The 20,112-nt window shown below is 39.3% G+C and overlaps 1 protein-coding gene across 2 annotated transcripts in view; it reads left to right on the top strand.

The window, feature by feature from the left end:
- Positions 1–20,112, top strand: part of LOC106933582 (dedicator of cytokinesis protein 9-like) — a 47,318-nt gene that overhangs the window by 15,222 nt on the left and 11,984 nt on the right. The window contains exons 1-32 of one of the 2 annotated variants that reach the window (XM_015012923.2): positions 130–324; positions 2,409–2,525; positions 6,311–6,400; positions 7,601–7,683; positions 8,777–8,846; positions 8,971–9,066; positions 9,739–9,873; positions 9,949–10,123; positions 10,429–10,484; positions 11,213–11,287; positions 11,360–11,500; positions 11,992–12,309; positions 12,385–12,467; positions 13,086–13,208; positions 13,319–13,398; positions 13,509–13,696; positions 14,264–14,329; positions 14,550–14,642; positions 14,754–14,865; positions 14,960–15,081; positions 16,500–16,586; positions 16,681–16,770; positions 16,898–17,013; positions 17,163–17,232; positions 17,324–17,449; positions 18,136–18,207; positions 18,300–18,446; positions 18,550–18,633; positions 18,717–18,828; positions 18,923–19,101; positions 19,773–19,880; positions 19,958–20,069. In XM_015012923.2, the coding sequence (XP_014868409.2) occupies positions 208–324; positions 2,409–2,525; positions 6,311–6,400; positions 7,601–7,683; positions 8,777–8,846; positions 8,971–9,066; positions 9,739–9,873; positions 9,949–10,123; positions 10,429–10,484; positions 11,213–11,287; positions 11,360–11,500; positions 11,992–12,309; positions 12,385–12,467; positions 13,086–13,208; positions 13,319–13,398; positions 13,509–13,696; positions 14,264–14,329; positions 14,550–14,642; positions 14,754–14,865; positions 14,960–15,081; positions 16,500–16,586; positions 16,681–16,770; positions 16,898–17,013; positions 17,163–17,232; positions 17,324–17,449; positions 18,136–18,207; positions 18,300–18,446; positions 18,550–18,633; positions 18,717–18,828; positions 18,923–19,101; positions 19,773–19,880; positions 19,958–20,069 (3,643 nt within the window). In that variant the 5' untranslated portion in view covers positions 130–207. Of the gene's footprint in view, positions 1–129; positions 325–2,408; positions 2,526–6,310; positions 6,401–7,600; positions 7,684–8,776; positions 8,847–8,970; positions 9,067–9,738; positions 9,874–9,948; positions 10,124–10,428; positions 10,485–11,212; positions 11,288–11,359; positions 11,501–11,991; positions 12,310–12,384; positions 12,468–13,085; positions 13,209–13,318; positions 13,399–13,508; positions 13,697–14,263; positions 14,330–14,549; positions 14,643–14,753; positions 14,866–14,959; positions 15,082–16,499; positions 16,587–16,680; positions 16,771–16,897; positions 17,014–17,162; positions 17,233–17,323; positions 17,450–18,135; positions 18,208–18,299; positions 18,447–18,549; positions 18,634–18,716; positions 18,829–18,922; positions 19,102–19,772; positions 19,881–19,957; positions 20,070–20,112 lie in introns of those variants that run through there. The other variant, XM_088014559.1, reaches the window with a different exon arrangement.

Raw genomic sequence — 20,112 nt, 5'->3', positions numbered from 1 at the left:
TGAGGGTGGGAGGAGTCGTGTGTTTCTTGATGAGAGACAGAGCAGGGGAGAGAAAGGGAGAGGGAGGCCGGGCCCACGGTTGAGTAAAAAGAGGGAAACTCGCTGGACGTCATCAAAGCTCTTGAAAGTTTCGGAGACAGAAGACGGCTTTCTGAAATGCCATCCTCCACCTGGCCATAAGGTGTGCACTGGCAGGACTTGACCACCATGCAGTGTCGAACAGCCAAAGCCCCTAAAAGGGAGATGGTGATAGAGAGTCCACAGCAGTACAAAAGTTTGGCTGAGATTGAGGCAGAAGTTGAAGGAGTGCCACAGGTGCCAGTGGTGAGTACGTACGTTCCTATTCTGCTTTGTGTTCAATCCTTCAGAAGCTGCTTTAAATATCTTTCAAAGGCCCCGACGTGATGATGGGAAGTAGCAGCTTGACTCTATGCCTCTCATGGGAGCCAATCTTTTTTTGGAAGTGGAGCACTTGTTGCTTCTTTTGTTTGTTAACCCTTCCTGTGCACCAGAGTCCAAAATTTTGGCCAGTCTGATTAAAATTTTCTGTTAAAATAATAATTGAAAAAAAGTTAACAAAACAAAATTTTATTTTTAATTTCAAATGAATGTTTTTCTTTAATCAACGATGTTGTCACAATAAACCTCAGACTCACATATGAAATGCATTAATGCGAGTTAATTACTGGCAAGTTACCCTGCAAAGCCACTGAGTTCACAGCTGCTTGTCTGCCTGGCCAGAATCCCATTATAAACCGTAGCTTATAACTTTATGCTTATCAGGCCATCTTTAATATCCACAGGGCTGAGAAATTTGGATGAGGGTCATTGCATTGGATCACTGGGAAAATCGCTTAAATAAATCAAAACTTAAATCTACAGCCAGACATGTGTTTAATTGGCCTCATGTGTTTGTTGAATCAAGTCCAAGAGGCTAATCCAAATAATATAAATCAATTCCGTGTCTACCAGCCACGTAGCTTAGTATTATATGGTTGTGGTCATTGGTCTGATTGAGGTTTTGCCCCATTACATGTGTAATTCTCTTTGGCCGAGACAATAGACCTTAAAAGACCGACTTCATCTTTATATTGCTGAAGGTTTGAGTGAATGTGACTCAGCTGGTCAGTATGACTAAAAAGCACTATAAAGTTTAAGTCCACTTACAATTTTTCCATAATCTATTATCTGTATTGTTGTAGGCATAATGAACATGGCTCAGACTAACAGCCTCAGTAAGCAGAGTGTCTGATCTAACAATACATTTGTTGCCTACTAGTACCTTTCTACCTGGGCTGCAAATCTTGTATAAACTTATACATTTTTTTGAAGATGCTATGCCAAAAATGATCCCGTAATTGCGACTATGCTTAGCTGTTTACTTGTCTATGGCTTATAAAATTCATTCTTCAGCTTTTGATTATGTTTGAAATACTGTTGCATATTTGCCTTATGTTTCAGTGGTATAGGCTTCATTAGGTGAATTCCCAATCATTGTGTTCTGATGCACTGATCGCCTAGCTTAGCCTAACACATCTAAGCTAGGCTGCATGTGTTTTTCATATGTCAAAATATTCAAACTTTAATAAGAAAACACATCCACATTTTTCGAGGTTTGTATACCTAAATCCCAGTTGATAAGGTTATTTTTAAGGGAGACCAATCTCAGGGGTTTTCCTGTGGAATGCAACAGCTGAGGTCTGCAGTGTCAAGGGAGTATAACATCAGGAACTGAGCTCTGCTATCTTACTTACTGTCAAACATCAATGCCTAGGCAGTTCTTTTTGCTTCAATGATATCATCTAGAGTGAAGACTCTTATTTAGGGAGTATACAGTTCCACCGCAGCTTCGGGATGTGATAGATGGATGTGCTACGGACAAATTCTCTGCAACTGTGTAATGCTTTGTGGGGCCAAAATCTCAGAGGAATGTAACTGAATAAAAGGATAGAAGCAGTTCTGAAGATGAGTACTAACAAGGTACAGCCAATAAAGTGGCCAGTTGGTGTAGATCTGTCTCTGTTGCACACTGGTATAAAGAGGTAATGTGTACTTCTGAGAAAAAAACGATTCCATGAGCTGCTGTGGCCACTTCTTTAGATACTGAACGTGAGCCTGTGACACTGTGACTGGTACAAATACTCACACGATCTCCGTCATCCAGCATCTCCTTCTCTTGTTGCCCATAGTCATTGTGCCAGTTCCTGTATCTAGAGCTGCCAGTGAAAGGACAATAGCAACTTGTTGTCCGCATGCTGTGAATGCTACAGATTTACCATTGTGAATGCGTCCAGAACATATGAAATGGTCCTGTTGTTGTTGCTGTTGTCGAACAGGCACAGTTCCTTTATGATAAATCAAACGAAAGTTAAAAAAGGCTAGCCTAATGTTGTGTTTCGTTCCCGCAGGTAAAACCAAAGATCATAGAGCCTCTGGACTATGAGAATGTTCTCCTCCAGAGGAAGACCCAGATCATAAGTGATGTTCTGCGTGATATGCTGCAGTTCCCTACGGAGGACTTCCAGGTGAGCAAGAGCAACTCTGAGCATGTTGATGGATTTATTACTTTATTAAGCAATAAGATGCATAGGGAAATATATTTTACATTCAAACTAATGTTACCTGCGTAGAAATATGAAGTATTTCTACTTAAAATTATGTATATACTCAGATTTTTAAGATTTTTAGCTGTTTATAAAAGTGTCTGCCTCTTCAATATGAACTATTTTTCCATCTTTGGTATCTTTAATGCTCTGTTTTGAATTCTCCTTTTGCATTTTCACTTCGAATTCTTGAATTCTCAAATTCTCAAACGCTATTTCTAAAGTTAGTTCACTCAGGTATTCACCTTTATCTGCTGCTTAGTTTTTACTGCAGTTATCACTTGCAGTAGAAATGGTGAAACTAGATGAGGCTACCTTGAAATAAATACACTCATCGTTGGATATGAACTAAAATACATTGAATCCAAGTGCAGTGTTGATAAAGGAACATCCAGCCTACTCCTAGATTATTGCGCAATCAGTCGATGATTGGTGGTTTTCATTATGGAGTTGTCTCTGTTAGTAACTGTCCACAACCACTCTGTGTTCCTGTGTGTATGCAAGTGTGTGTGTGGTTTGACCCAGTCTGTCCATCTGTCCAACCCACCACATGTTTCACATCACTGGGCGGAGAGACACAAAGCATTAAAACAGCCAGACACATGGGTGTGGCGAGAACAAGCACTGCACGCCAGCACTGATAAACATTGATTTAAAGAGTAGGGGTTCACAGTTTGGTATGTTTTTAGGAGGATAAAAACAAAACCACATTTTTTTCTTTCAGTCAACACTGAAAAAGTGTGGAACTGTGTACGTTGGTTACCAAGTAAAACTTAGGCTATAGGCATCTGGATTTGAGCGTTACTGTGTACTAGTGATGTTTGCATTCAGATAATCCTGACTCAACTGAGTAATTAAGTTGGAGGTAGAGCTAGTTCAATAGCTTCTTGTTGTTGAAATAATAATTACATCAAGCTTTCGATTGATCCACCTTTCTGCTGCTCATCAACAGGGGAATCTTTACAGCAACAATATTATTTTAAATAAACTTTCTTGAGCTTTACATAATGTTGTAATGTTATTCCCTCATCAAAAACACACCTGGAGTGTTGCCTTGATTCTTTCATGCATGTTTGAGAAATCCTTTACTCTCAACCATTCAGCTGTGTGAAACGCCTGCTTGGACCCGGCGCCACCTCTGAGCTTCAGCTTCTCCGAGCAGCCTCCCCAACTCAGCTCCTTCAGACTAGCCAGAAGCAATTAGCAAACACCTTGTACAACTGCACATCGGCCAAGCTCAGCATATGAGCTACTTCTGAGTGCAAGGCTGGTAAAAACTTAAAAGGTTAATAGAGGAGCCATGTTGTAGTGAGTTTTTAAAGAGACGGAGGCTCAATTTGAAGATGTTAAGTACTGAAGTCAAATTTCTTTGATTTTTTTATAAGAACTGATTGTGCTACAAAATGATACTATGTGCTTGGAAAACCCGTAATGATGCCCCTTTAAGCAGAGTTTAATAATGGCCAGAGTCATAAAGCTCTGACTCATCAGTGCTCTCCCCTCTGTTTTTCTGAATTTACAAGGATTTTAAAGTTCCACACAACACTGTCCTGCATTTGTGGGGGACATGCTGAACTGAAAACCCCTAATTTCTCTGTAAACACACATCCTCCCAAACCTATCAAAGAGGAAGGATATTTGATTAGAGGAAAGAGATTAAATGTGTGGTTATGGATTTACTCTTTGTTGATGTAGTGCTTGGCAAAACCATTCATGCTCCCTGTACCACTTTTTCACATTTCATCACATTCCAACCACAAACCTCACTCTACTTTATTATATGTGATATACTGACACAGAGTAGTGCATAATTGAGACGGGGAAGGAAGATGTTAGTTGCTTTATAAATCATATAAAAATAAAAGTCTGTTGTATTCAATCCTCTTTACTCTGAGATTAAAATAAAATCCAGTGTTACTGATTATCTTCACAAAGCACTTGATTTGCAAATAGTGTCAACCTGTGTGTAGTTATAGAATGTAATAGATTCAATTACATTCTAGATCTATTTGGATGTTTGCAGATGACATTGTGATCTATAGTGAGTGAAAGGAGAAGGTGGACAAAAGCTGGGATAGTGATGGTGTGATTTGGACAAACGGGGAATTAGTGTCACTTGAAGAAAGTCAGAATACACACAGGTGAATCTGCGTGTCATACAGTTTCTAATTATGGACAAGAAATGATTTGCTGTGGTGCTTCCTAAAGGGAGCAGCCAGAATAAGAGAATGTAATGTAGATGTATTTAAAGTCGAAGAAGAAAAGGAAATCAAAGAACACTATGTAAATTTTCCAGATTGCGCAAAATATGATTTTGATAGCCAAAAAAACCTGTGTACAAACCAAAATATAGCAGAACGGTTAAAACCTTGTGAGCTCAAGAGTGTATGAACAAGCGACTCGTGACAAACGAGGTCATTGTGTCACTGCGTCCAACTGCGTTTTTGTGAGCTGAGTTGAAAACCAGAGCACTCGTCTTAAGCAAAGGAAGTGGCAGCCTCTAGTAATTTTGCAGACCCTCCGACTCAATAGCCTTCACAGCCTGAGGCACATTTCCTATGGACCCATACTCTACTCTGTCTGACATTATAAGGCTAGGAAGCGAAATAATTGGGTCTGGAGTTTGACTGGATTGACTCAGATCCTACAGCAGTCATTCCTTACTCTGTCAGCTCATCTTATTTTCTCCTATTTGCTAAATACATTCATTGATGTACTATTGGTCACTAATGGGTCAGTGTGTTTAGCATGTAAAACACACAAACACACTGGAAGTGATTTTTATAAGAATGTATACAATTAAATTAATGCAATGAATACATATACATATGAAATAGTGACTTGGTGTTTTACATAAAGATTAGAAATTTTCACTTATCATTGTTGTAAGGCAGACCCATTCTAAGCAATCGGCATGTCGAGGTGACTGAATTGTTTTCATTACAGAGAGTGCATCTGCATAGATGAAGCAACGTTATTATTTTGTTTTTGATGCAAGATTTGAATAGAATTGTCATAAATTCAGTATCAGTGGAGCATATTAGAAATATATATGCATCATGGTGTTCAAAATGGCAAAAAAAAAAAAAAAAAATCTATCGATCATTGTTTTGCTAATGATCAAACAGCATACTCTCAAGTATACCTAAACAGTAATACAATGGCATGTCGTTTATTTATAGCAGCGTATCTTCAGAGGCCATTGAAATAAAAAGCAGTTGCACAATAGCTTGATGGTTGCGATTCAACCAGTGTTGTTGATTTCAGTTGCAGACATTAGCATGGAAAGTGCTAAAATGAGGCCTTCGGTCTTGATTGTCTCTGGAGACTTCTTAAAAAGCAAAGAAGCATCCAGGAACCAGAAGGACTCCTGCTTCTGTGGTTCCACAGATCCTAGAGGATTTCTTCAGCTGAACCAGCTGTAATGGTTTGGGCATCTAATGAGGATGCCTCCTGGCCTTCTCCCTTTGAAGGTTTTCAGGGTGACCCTGGGGCAGATGTAGAACTCGCTGGAGGGTTTTTATAAATATCCCTTCTGGCCTTGAAATACCTTTGGAAGCCCAAAGACTTAGAAAGACGTTTAGTTAATTAATTAAAGGGGATCAGTACATTTTGTAATTTTGAGGTCTTGTAAAATGCAATTTGCCCTGCTGCCTGACAGAATGGATGTGTTGTGTGATGTGTTTTTCATGCCTCTCTCCCTTCAGATCTCCACCCTGCGGCGCCAGGGACGGACTCTGCTCTCCACTGTGCCAGAGACTGCTGAGAAAGAAGCTTCCTCTCTGTTTGTCCAAGAGGTAAAACCAATACATGCATGGATGCTAGCCTGCTTTGACCATTTTAAATCCCTCCCTGAGTGCCAAAGGCGAGGCTCTGACTGAAACCCTGCAATGTCCTTTCAATTGATGTGCCGCCAAGTTTGATCTACTTTTAGCCAAACACAATTTGCTTTGTTTCTGCCATAGTTAGAGCACCTGGAATTCATACCTTTCAGACCAGATGGACTCTTGATTGAAACATTAAGCTAATCAAAGCTTTGATTTTCTTGTGCAGGTAAAGCTGGTTTGATTTCCGAGAGTGTTGTTGAGAATAACAAATGCCATTCGTTTGGCTTTGAGAAGAGAGAAAACTCATATGGTGCGCATTTTGGAATGTCGCTGTTGGCCTTCATGTGAACTTTTATTTGTGTTCTCCACCCTCTGATTTCCTGACAGTAAGTGCGCCGTGGATTGTCCAGAGATGGAATCCATACTTTGTTGGTACTTGACCCCATGTTGTGTCAGAGAATCTGTGCTCTAGATACTTGGGATGCGACTCAATATAGAGCACAGTACATGATAGTCCCCCGCTGCTGTAGCAGGGCATTACATCATAACTCCATCTGGAACAGCTGGGGTTACTTATACAGATGGATGTTTTCTTCTTCTTCTTTTTTTTTTCTTACCCTGAAATTTTTTTTCCACTTTTATTGACCTTTTGTCTTGGACATTGTGGGTTCTATAGTTTTTTTGTTTGTTTTGTTTTTGAGGAATTCAGAGAGCTGAAGAACACATTGAGATAAGAAATACTACTATTAGCTGTATTTTGCACGTTTTTGCAATTTGCCATTATCAGATTTTTCAATTTCGATGTTTCTCCTTACAGAGTTCTGAGCATGGGCAATGCATTTAAGCTCATGCCACTAATTTGAAGCCTGGAACTTTAACTAGGCTACTTGAAAATTAAGATTTTTTTTTTCTAAACGTGAAAGTTCGCTAACAGTTTTGTTTCAGATACGAAAGCAGAACTTTGCACATCTAAACTTTTAATATTTGTCTGGAAATATTTGAAAGTCCATGACTTCCTCTGATGTTTTTGAGCAAAGCAGCAGTTCCTCTTCAACATTTAAATAAAAATGTGTTTTATTCATTTAGCCATAACTAAACCCACTTCAGTTCAACTTAATTTCCTTTCATCTTATAACCTCTAACCCTTTTTTTATTCCTTTCTCTCTGCAGTGTATTAAAACATACAAGTCTGACTGGCATGTGGTCAACTACAAGTATGAGGAGTATTCTGGAGACTTTCGCCAGCTTCCACAGTGAGTGTGTGTAATTCAGATGTGCTAACCGAGGCTTATTCTTTGACCATAAACGCCCTAAGCTAAAGTGCAGTGTTTGAAGCTTTAAATATACAGACTGAAATGAGGAAACAGGAAGTCTTTGCAGCAGACTGGTTATTATGGAAGGTCAGATTAAAGATACAGTTTAGTTGCACTTTGCAAATTCCATTAGACTTTGTTGTTTTTATCTCTAAACTTGAAATGTTAGTATGTTAGTTGTCTTGGCAACTTGTAGTTCTGTTTTAAACATGTTTGTTCATCTCATAATCGTCACTAATTTCAATGTTACTCATGAGACTGTAGGATCTATAAATATATGTTCTCTTTACCTGATGTTCCCTCTAAGGCTTTTAGTAAATCTTATTGTGCTCAGCGACCCTGCCCTTTGTTTACCGCCCTGTAGCTGATGTAGCCAGAGCTCTAGCAGCAAGGACACCTGCGATGGAGGTACTACAGCAACAATAGAGGACTTCCTTTGTTTTTCATACCCCGATACAGAGAGCTATTTTAGGAGCAATGTTGACTAATGCCATTAAAACAAAAGGAAAATTCCAACAATGCGTTGGGCGTCCTTGGCTAAGCCGCTTTCCTTGAGTGCAGGAAGTGACTCTGCAGATGTCGTGTGATGTTTAAGTCATGGCAGGGCAGAAGCCAGATAAATCCTGACCTTGGCTTGGACTGTTTATAGAAGTAGTTCCTCAGAGAATGTTGGGTTGTGTAAAGGTCAAAGGGCAAACGGTGCGTTGTTTGAGTTGAACTTTCATAAAAAGCTGCGGTTTCCCTAAAAGGTTGAAAATGCATTTGTATTATTAGTACTGTTTGTGTGATTTTGGGGTTGCAAAATGCACTTTCTAAAAAGTATTTACACTCTTTGAAAGTTTCCATATTTTGTCATGTAAACACAAACTCCAATGATATATATATATATATATATATATATATATATATATATATATATATATATATATATATATATATATATATATATATATATATAAAATGAAAAATGATGGTATGACAAGAGGAAGTTTAAACTGAACTAGGTGAAATGAATGTGACGTTTCTCCTTCAGTAAGGTGTTGAGACCAGAGAAGCTTGCTGCCCACGTGTTTGAAGTGGACGAAGACGTGGAAAAAGACGAGGTAGACTTTCCAAACATCTCTCCTCACCCAGGAAATCCTGTTGATCCTCTTCTCCTTTAGAGAGACATAATAAGTAGTATTTACCTAAATGAAACATTTTGTTTGTTTTTTTCATCTCCTCCAGGATGCAGCCTCTCTTGGATCTCAAAAGGGAGGCGTGTCGAAGCATGGCTGGCTCTACAAAGGCAACATGAACAGTGCGATTAGTGTTACCATGAGGGTGAGCGTTCTTGAGGAAATGTTACCCTTAAATAAAAAAATCTCAGTTCCACATCCATCCTCACTTGTCTCAGTTTTCAAAAACACAAAACCTTTGTTCTAGTTTATACTGCAAATTTTGGTTTGCTTGAAATAAAGCAAAACTGACTGACAAGTAACTTTTCAGAAACATATAGCAGCTTGTTTTAAGACAATAATCCCTTATTATTGATGAAAAGTACCATCTCCACTAGCAGATCATTTAATTATAACATGGGGAAAATGTCCTTAAAAAAATATGCCGGTGGAGCTAGTACTTTAAAAAAAAAAATCAATATTAAATTATTTACTTAAAACAAGCTCCTATATTTCGCTGAAAAAAGTTTGTGACTTTGCATAGAACTTTAAAACTACATATAGGTGTTTATTTTTCATTCTACCCACGTCCAGATGAAAACGTACCTCGATAATCAACGCTTTTCTGTTTCTCCTCATGTTTTCAATGACTTTTAAGGCGATAATGTTTGCATTTTTTTCCTTGCACATTTGGAAATCAGATTAGGCCTCGCTATAGATAGCCCTTGACGTTTCACTACTACCCACGGAGCGTTCCCATGCCCCGTTCCTTCTTTATTTTTAGATTGAACCGATAAACAACACTGTGGTTTTCACAGTCTCTATTTTCATCCTCCAGTCCTTCAAGAGGAGATACTTCCATCTGGCTCAGCTGGGTGACGGCTCCTACAACCTCAACTTCTATAAAGATGAAAACACCTCCAAGGAACCCAAAGGAACCATTTTCCTCGACTCATGTATGGGTGTTGTTCAGGTAACGTCACCTGCGCACAGATTCTTTGAAAGTTAAAGTTGAGGATAAAGCTCAGGATTATTCACGTCCTTTCAGAATAGCAAAGTGCGTCGGTTTGCATTTGAGCTGAAGATGCAGGACAAGAGCACGTTCCTGCTGGCTGCCGACAGCGAAGCAGAAATGGAGGAGTGGATCAGCATCCTGAACAAGATTCTTCACAGCAGCTTCGAACAGGCCATGCAGGAGAAAAGGAACGGCGATCTGAATGATGGTAGTTTTTTCTGATCTCCTCAACAATTTTTGCTTAATTTTCCCCCTCCATGTTTCACACTGTTTCTAATGCATTTGCTCCAAATATCTTGTGGGATTTTAAACCTTTTTGCACATGTTTTTATTTTTAAATTTCCCCCCAAGGAGTAATTATCCGAAAGATGTTACACTTTGAAAATCATTCATAACTTCCTAACCTAAATGTTTTTCCTTTTGGTGTTTCCAGAAAGGCTAAAAACCAACACTTCATTATGGTTCTGCTATAGAAACCACAGCTAACAAAACTCATGTTGATCTCTCTAACAGATGAGGAGCACGGAAAAGCAGAGCTTTCCTCTGGAAGCTTTCAAGACAACTTTCAGGTAACCTGTTTATCTATTTAAGCTACACCTTCACTCATAACACCCAACAAATCAAATCTGTTGCTGCTTGCGAGCCCCAGTAGGATCTGATGTGCAGAAAGTCTCCTGATTATTTGTAAGCGAAGCTTTGAGCTAATTAGTCAAATGTCTGTGTTTCCTGGAGCCACATTTTCCACATGGTGGTCACTCTGCTGCACATCTGGATAAGTGTGTTTGCTTCTCCAAGTGGAATACTTCTTCTGCTCACAGGGAGTGAACGTGGCATTCTAAGAACAATCACTTAGACCTATTACGGGATTTGTTTTCTTATAAAAAAAAAAACAAACATTGATGATCCCAGATAGATTTATTATTCACTGCTGTTACCTTCATACTTGCATTTCATCATTTTGTTTTGGTTTCTGAATCAAAAGTATTCACACCTCTTGAACTTTTGCACTAGTTTTTAGGTCACAACAAGCAACAATAGTGTATTTTATTGGGATTTTTTGTTAGGTCAAAATAACATGATGAAAAGGGGACAAATGAGGATACATCATTGTCAAAGTTTTTGGGGAATAAAAACCCAATGACCTCCCAGAGGTCTGATTACAAATGTACACAAAGCTCACTGTACTTTACAGCTCTGACCAGGTATCAGATTCAAGCTCTTTTCGACTTATTCTATATCCTGCAGGAATCTGTGCACCTCTTTAAAAAAAAAAACCATGTCATTTGATTTCTACCAGACTGCCAGAGATGTCGAATCCAGAATGAGAAGTGAAGCTCGCCTAAAGCTGTTTACTCTGGATCCAGACACTCAGGTGAGGACGTTCTGGGTTAAAAGTACTGTGACAAGATTTAAGCCTCCTAACGACAACTACGGTTTGTCACAGAAACTGGACTTTTCTGGCATCGAACCAGACGTGCGTCCGTTTGAGGAGAAGTTTGGGAAGAGAGTCCTGGTCAGCTGTCACAACCTGTCGTTCAACCTGCAGGGCTGCGTCACAGAAAACGAAGAGGGGCCGACCACTAACGTAGGCTTGAGAGCTTTGGATGCATTTGTTGTTGAACAGAAATCAGAGTCTAAAGTGCTCCCCGGCATTTACGCAAATGCCAGGGAGTTTTAAATTGTTCAGATGGCCCATTTGGATGGTTGATTGTTAAAGCTCATATCGATGGGTTGGTATCCTGACTCCCAGCCAGGGCTTCACATGAAGCATTAGCACTAAATGTGGTTTCCTGACGTCACTTTTAGTTAAAGGAGAACTCCTCTTTACACAAGATGTTTAGCTGTGAAAGCTCAGCTATTAGCACAAGCCTGCACGAACCTCAGATAAAGAGCCTTGTGTAATGGGAATGATGGTGGAAAGCGTAAACAAGAAGATCCATTTGGGCCGGACGAAAACTGTGAAGTACATTTAGGAAGAGGAACATTTGTTGTCATCTTTCATATTTCACTCCTTCTCTTGATCTTTACAAAAACATTTCATCTCCTCTCCTTCTTGTGTCTCTTCTTTCTCCACAGGTTGAACCGTTCTACGTGGTCCTGTCCCTGTTCGACGTCCAGAACAGCAGAAAGCTCTCCGCCGACTTCCGCGTGGATCTCAACCACCCTTTGGTTCGCCAGATGACATATGGTCAAGGCAACGGGTCCGATTCAGAAATCATTGGCGACGGTCCCCCAGAAGGCCTCGGCCTGGCTCCTCACTACCCCACACAGGGGGTCTTCTCTGTAACCTGCCCCCACCCAGATATCTTCTTGGTTGCCAGAATTGAGAAGGTCCTCCAAGGGGGCATCACCCACTGCACCGAACCTTACATGAAGAGCTCCGACTCCACCAAAGTGAGTACACAAGCAGAGATATTCACCTTCTTGTATTAGTAGATGATCACATTAAATAAATACATTCTTGTTTAGGTGGCTCAAAAGGTGTTGAAGAACGCCAAGACAGCCTGCAGCAGACTGGGACAGTACAGGATGCCGTTTGCCTGGGCTGCAAGGTGTGAAGTCGGCTTACGATAGACCTGATGTGGTGTGTAGATGGACAGGTTTTTGTGTTCACTGAGGTTACCGACATTAAAACTCCAGATATGTTCCATCTTGTTCACATGGTTCCTGTTTTAGACCTCAATGGTGATTCTGATGGAAAGAGTTTGTGAGAGGGAGAAAGGATGGTAAATTGGAAAAGTTCACAGAATTTCAGAGAAAGTCAGTTCAGATTCTACTTACTGTTTGTTTACAGCTCCCCAAAAAAGTCATTTTATATTTATTTTGTTTTAGATGTAAACATGTAGAGTCTTTGAAATTCTGGGAAATTGATTGCTTTTGCTGGGGCTAATCACAACTGCTGCTAAGCTAACCGAGCTACATGTCACAACATAGGGTAAATTGTCAGCAAGGTGACAACTGAATATTATTATAATAAAAAAATTAAAAAGGCAGGAAAAGGGTAGATAAAACCCTTCACTTAAAAGTAAAAATAAAAAGCCTTTAAACACCAAGTCTGTTTCTGTTTGTGTTGTCTGTCATATTGGCATGAAAATCTAACATGGAGTTACATAAATGTGTTACTCCCAGCTATCCTATGTATTCAGGTTCTTATGTTTTTCCCTCTGCAGGCCGGTATTCAAGGATGCATCAGGGACTCTGGAGAAAAACGCTCGCTTCTCAGCTCTTTACAGACAGGACAGCAGCAAGCTGTCTGACGAGGACATGTTCAAGCTCCTCACCGACTTCAGGAAGTATGTTGTCTTCAGGGGTTTTGTTGTTGCTGTTGTTAATCTTTTTCCTGCCCTCCAAATGTGCTTTGGTAAATTTCTAACAAGTTTCTCTTCCTCTGTTTTCCCTGCAGACCAGAAAAAATGGCCAAACTCCCTGTGCTGCTGGGGAACTTAGATGTTACTATTGATAACGTTGCACCGGACGTACCCAGTAAACCTTTATTTATTTATTTATTTTTTTTGGAACTTCTAATCATAACTAAATGACTAGAAGTTAATATTTATCCCTCTAAGTGGTGTTTCCTTGCTGCTTCCTTGCAGACTGTGTCACTACCTCATACATCCCTGTAAGAAACTTTGAACAAAATGGTTCAGGCGCCGCTCTTCTGGAGGTGGAGGAGTTTGTGCCGTGTATTGCAAAGTGCGCCCAACCATTCACTATATATAAAAACCACCTGTATGTCTACCCGAAGCACCTCAAGTATGATGGACAAAAATCATTTGCAAAGGTACGTATAGAAAAGGTCGTAATGGGATATAGTTACAATGCCTTACCGTAACCAAAGTAACGTTTTATTGTCTTTTCATTCACGTTTATCCCCAAGCTTGTGTTGTTGTTTTTTACATAACATAACAAATGCATACATTCTTTTAATTCGTTGTTCTGAATAGTCAGATCTTATCTGCAACATGAGCTGTAGATCCAAAGCATATAAGCTATCCTATTTAGAAAGCAGTTCCTTTATTTGGCAGGCATTCTCCTATAATCATCACTTTCTACTCCTGTTTAGCCCATGAGGCGACTGGCAGCGGCCTCCAGCTCATTTAGGCCAGCTGCAGAGCCGGGGAGAATTATCTGCATGCCAAGCATCGGCTTTTGATTAATGCATTAAAAGAGAGGAGTGGGTTTTTGTTTTTTGTTTTTTTTCCCAAATAGGTCAGCTCGTTACAGGAAACCAAAATTATTTAATAAGACAGCTCTCGGAAATCTTCTTGAAGTGTTTGCACAAAATGACACTCCATATTTATCTCCTGATTTTAATTTGTATTTTTGTGTTTCTATCTCCCATTTCCAGGCGAGGAACATTGCTGTATGTGTTGAATTTAAGGACTCTGATGAGGACGAAGCCCAGCCACTGAAGGTACATTTACACAAAACACTGTGCTCTTTTCATCATCTGTTTGAGTGCTCTAGGTTGAAAAAAAAATAACTACGAACTCCTGAGCAGAAAAATGGCAAAAAATCAAATGTTTGCAGATGACACTATGCTTTGTGAGAGCAGGTGAAAGAGAGCCTAGAAAGGTGCAAAACGCTTACATATTTGTTCACTTTTTCATCTCTCACATCCGTCTTTGCTGCAGTGCATCTACGGCCGACCTGGAGGACCTCTGTTCACTAAACAGGCCTACGCAGCCGTTCTCCACCACCAGCATAACCCCGAGTTCTACGACGAGGTATTCCTGCTTGTTGTTCCTCATTAGAGTTCATTTATGTAGTAAAGGTTTATTCGAAGATTGAATCGTCAGTTGGAGGAAGAACGGATCTCTCTATATTTCTGCCTACAGATCAAAATAGAGCTGCCGACTCAGCTGCATGAGAAGCATCACCTTCTCTTCAGCTTCTTTCATGTCAGCTGTGACAACAACAGCAAGAAGAAGGATGTAGTAGAGACTCCTGGTAAAAATCCCCAGGCATATTTTATGTACGTTCATTTCTGTGTAAACTGTAACAAGCACGCAGCTACATCTTTTTTTTTATTTCTTGTCTTCAGTGGGTTCAGCTTGGCTGCCGCTCCTGAAGGACGGGGGCAGGGTCATCATGAACGAACAGCAGCTTCCTGTCGCTGCTAATCTACCTGCTGGCTATCTCAGCTCCCAGGACGGCGTTAGCAAGGTAACAACAGCCAAGAAATTAGATTTTTAGCTTGGCGTGCTAAAGGAACACGTGAAGGTTTGGATGTGAACAGATGATTGACTCTTGAGATTCAAAGAATTTCCTGCAAATTTATTTGTATTCAAGCCTCAAATATGGAAATACAACTGAACCGTTGTCATTTCCTTAAGTGTCTCAAGGTTGAAAGATAGAAATCTTGTTAGCTGAGATTGGATTGGGACCTTACGCAGGCCCCCCAGGCTTTTACACCAGACGCCTCAGAAATCTGCTTAGCTTTAATCTATAACACAGGCCTCTGAAGTGTTTGATGGAGATTTCTTTATTATAAATTTAATTACAGCCATTTTCTAATTTCTGCTGTTCAGTGGAACCCCATCACAGTTTTGTCTATCTCCCTCATGCACTGCTTTAGGCAAATAATATACCAACATCGCTTTCATATGCATCTTGATTCTTTAGCATTTTCAATTTAATCTCCCTGTGTAATACACAAACGCTGCTGTTGTTGCCCTGATTTAGAGAAACAAAAATGTTCAAGATTCAGTCGCCTAAAAATAGCAAAAAATAAAAAGAAGAAAATGAATATTGATTGATGCATTTAGTTTAAATTTTCCAAATGCAGCAGAAACTATATTCTGTCTAAACCTCTACAAGGTTTAGACAGAAATCTACTGGTTCAAAAAAAAAATAAATGTAATTATCAAAGCACAGATGAGTAAACAAAATCAAAACTTATGATACGGTTCAGGGTTTCCTATATTCCTCCTGCTTTTTTCTAATTTTTTTTGCAAAAAATTTTATTTTTCTCTGAGATTGTGAGTATTTTAAAGAATTAAGAAGACAAACAAGTGAAGCTATAAAATAAACTGTGTATTCAAAAATATGGGAAAATGAAAAAGTGTAGTGTTACACGATTATGTTGACTTCACTGAAATAAATATAAATACTACTTCCAGTCTATTGCTCAGGCCACTTTAAAAAATGCTTAACAGGCAAATATAGCATTCATTATTTACCACATTGAATAAGTAGTCAAAAAGATTAAAACTTTAATGAATGCACATAAAAATCTGTTTGATCACTTTTGCAATTTATGCCTTTAAAAGCTTGAATCTCTAAATTAACCAAAGTCTAGATCCAAAATGATTTAGCAAAAGAGAAAAAGGAAAAAGAGGAAAATGTATGTAAATTCATGCCTTGGATTACAGTTTGCAGCCCTCCTGTTAATGTGACATTCTAGTCAAAATTGTAGTATGAAATTATAACATCATACAATGAAAATAATGTTTGTATTGATCTGTTTTTGTTTTTATGAAATATGAAAGCTGTATCCCTCCTGGGGATACAGCTTTCATATTCAGTCGCTTTTGCATTGATCAGTATGCAGCACAATAATTCACACGCATTTATCACTGCAGCAATCTGGCTCCGAGATTAAATGGGTAGATGGAGGCAAACCGCTGTTCACACTCTCCACCCACCTTGTATCTACAGTTTACACTCAGGTAAACACATTTTCTTCATGCTCCATCTTGAAGAACAATGATTCAGTTTCTTAAATTAAATCAAATTATTTATCGCATTGCATGTTTTCACCAGGACCAGCATCTGCACAACTTCTTCCAACACTGTCAAAGCATGGACATGTCAGAGCAAGCTTCAGAGGGAGAGCTGATTAAATACCTGAAGGTATTATGAGCTCCATTATCCTTTAAATGCTCAAAGCAAACAAAAGTTCAGTTCATTTATTAACCATTTCTTATCAAAAGCTAAGATTTGCAAATATTATTGTTTGGTTTTTTCCCATCTTTTTTAGAGTCTTCATGCAATGGAAGGCCATGTGATGGTCAACTTCCTGCCCACAATCCTCAACCAGCTGTTCTGCGTCCTCCCCAGAGCATCGCATGAGGATGTGGCCGTCAACGTTACCAGGTGGATATTTTCTCCTTAATGCTGTATTTCTTCTTTTTCATTGGACATTTGGCACACTCTTTGTGTTTTTCAAGACCTGCTGTCACACTGACATAATAGAAATGTGATTTTTTTTGTTGTTGCCATTTTTCTCCTTTGCTTTTCTTCAGGGTGATGGTTCATGTGGTGGCGCAGTGCCATGAGGAGGGACTTGAGCATTACCTAAGATCTTTCGTCAAGGTGAAGCTTTGTTATCATACCACTTGACAATGATATTCAGTGTGTTTCCTGGAACAACTAACATATACTAGTGACATTTTTTCCCTTTCAGTTTGTGTTTAAGCCAGAGCCGTACTCGTCCATCTGTCTGAGAACAGTACATGAAGAGCTGGCCAAAGCCATGACGGCCATTCTCAAGCCGTCCACTGACTTTTTAACAAGCAACAAGTTGCTAAAGGTAACCTAAACGTGCTTAATACTCTGCTGTACAAATACAAAGGTAGGACTAAACACCAATTTACCTGAAAAAAGCTATTTGTATGCAAAAGTTTACACTATAAAGGGGAAAAATCACTCTTAACGTTACCAGGACTAAGTTGCAGATGGAAATACAGTACTTGGATGGTTGGACTTTATCTGATGTTTTAAGCACGTTCAAGGCATCAAGTTTCACTTTATGTCGATGACTTGTTACTATTTCTTCAGAATCCCCAAATTTCTTTTGAGTCTCTAATGTTCTTGTTTCTCTAGCTGAATTACTTTTCTGAGTCTAAATGTGGGCAAAAGTTAACTTTGTGCTTTGGATGTAGAAAACTCTACAATTATTATCTTTAAGAGCAGTTTATCTGGGAACAACAATAACAAGAAAGTACAAATGTCTTCACAGCTATTAGATGATGTCATAGAGAGTTTGTCACAACTAAACTGTTAAAGAAACCAAAGAAACCAGGTGTTTGCATACTAGGAAACTGTGGTGAACAACTGCATATTTACTATTGTGTATTGTTATAAAGAAAAAAACTAAGTGTATAACTACAGCTAATCAACATGTTCATTCTCACACTTCAGTGTTTATCTCGTAAGTTTCCGCAGACCACTAACCTTTCTTCTTGCTTCCACTGACGTTTTTCTTCTGTGTTGCAGCACTCATGGTACTTCTTTGAAGCTCTGGTAAAATCGATGGCTTACTATCTCACAGAGAGTGGTAAAGTCAAAGTATGTGTTTTATTTTCCGCTTCCTTCTCTTCCTGAGGTAAATCCCAGGCGAGCCTAACTCCCGTCCTCCTTCTCCCGTTTCCTGTTCCCAGCTCTCGAGGAACCAGCGTTTTTCCGCGTCCTTCCACCACACTGTGGAAACTCTGGTCAACATGTTGATGCCGCACATCACCCAGAAATACAAGGATAACCTTGACGCTTCTCGCAACGCCAACCACAGCCTGGCACTTTTCATTAAGGTTGGCCCTCCTCCCTTCTGCTCTGCAGGGAAAGTTTATGTTGAACAACTATAGAAGCTTTTTAGGAAGATAAAATGCGATTCACTGTCCACTTTACATCCAGCGCTGCTTCACCTTCATGGACAGAGGATTTGTATTCAAGCAGATCAATAACTACATGAACTGCTTTGTGCCTGGAGACCCAAAGGTGTGTTTCTTTTTTAAACACAAGTTTTCTTTCTAAGATTAATTGTTCGCCCTAAAAAGTTGCTTTTATTACATCCCTTCCAGACTCTGTTTGAGTTTAAGTTTGAGTTCCTGCGGGTGGTTTGCAATCACGAGCACTACATCCCTCTGAACCTTCCTATGCCGTTCGGCAAAGGCAGAATACAGAGATTTCAAGGTGACCTTGTCTATGAACTTCGTTTTGTTTTTTTATTAAATTTTGTTTCATAATTAACAAAAACTTCCATCTCTTGATTTGTGCGTTGCTGCAGATCTGCAGCTGGATTATTCCCTGACCGACGACTTCTGCCGAAACCACTTCCTGGTGGGCTTGCTGCTGCGGGAGGTGGGCGGGGCCCTCCAGGAGCACAGAGACATCCGCCAGATCGCCGTTCAGGTTCTCAAGGGACTCATGATCAAACACACATTTGACGACCGCTACGCTGCTAAGGTAAGTGATGCTAGTTGCTCACTGTTTTAGCTTTCTGATTGTGTTTCTGACGTTACAAAATACCTACACGGTCTGACTCCTGACTTCCATTTTATTTTTTATTTATTCATTTTCAGTTTTCACCCAATAATTAAAGTGAAACGCCTTCAAGAAATCATGAATGAAGTTTATTCTTCTTTTGGCAAAATCTACCCTCTATTCGCATAAAAAGAAAATCAGATATTTTTGAAATACACAAAAAAATCAAATGCCACATGGCTTCATTGTGATAATTTTCTAATTTCTTTTGAATCCAGAAAGAGATTCAGATTATTTCTTAAACTGCCACCTTTAACTCAAATGTATTTTTCCATTGTCGTCATTTTGAATCTAAATTTTTTTTTTAAATCTCTCTTCCTTTTAAGTTGTATTTGCTTTTTCTTCTTACAGATCTGTTTTAAATACTGTTTAGTAAAAAAAAATGTTTATGTGCTTTGTACATGAATTTTAGAACATTGCACTTTATCAATTTATGAAGTTTAACTGTATAAATATTGGGTATCTATATAACAACTCAGTCAGTAAGTTATACAAAATATACAAAGCCTTTTTGTTTAGTACCTCCGTTACCTTTTAGATATTTTAACTCCTATAATACATTTCTTAGTAAAACCTTTTTTGTGTTATTTCAGAGTCACCAAGCCAGACTCGCCACGCTCTACCTCCCTCTTTTTGGCCTTCTTCAGGAAAACGTCTACAGGCTTGACATCAAGGACTTGGCTCCTCTTGGCAACCACAATGTAAGCCTGCCACCTGGTGGTGGGAATCCAAATTGCAGCTGATCTTCCTCACTCTTTGGTTGTTTTTTCCATGTCAGAGCATGAGGGAAGACTCCCTTGTTCCAAACTCCATGGTGCCTCCCCAAAAACCTGGAAGCTGCATAGAAAACGCTCTCCACAAAGACGTGTTTGGGGTCATTTCTGGGACAGGTGACCGTCTCCTCGCTGCCTCGCTTCAAACGATTCTCCAACT

Source organism: Poecilia mexicana, unplaced genomic scaffold (genome assembly GCF_051168715.1).
Source record: "Poecilia mexicana isolate PSO_F unplaced genomic scaffold, ASM5116871v1 scaffold_2, whole genome shotgun sequence".
In the NCBI taxonomy this organism is placed as follows: Eukaryota; Metazoa; Chordata; class Actinopteri; order Cyprinodontiformes; family Poeciliidae; genus Poecilia; species Poecilia mexicana.
This window is presented reverse-complemented; position numbering and strand designations above follow the sequence as displayed.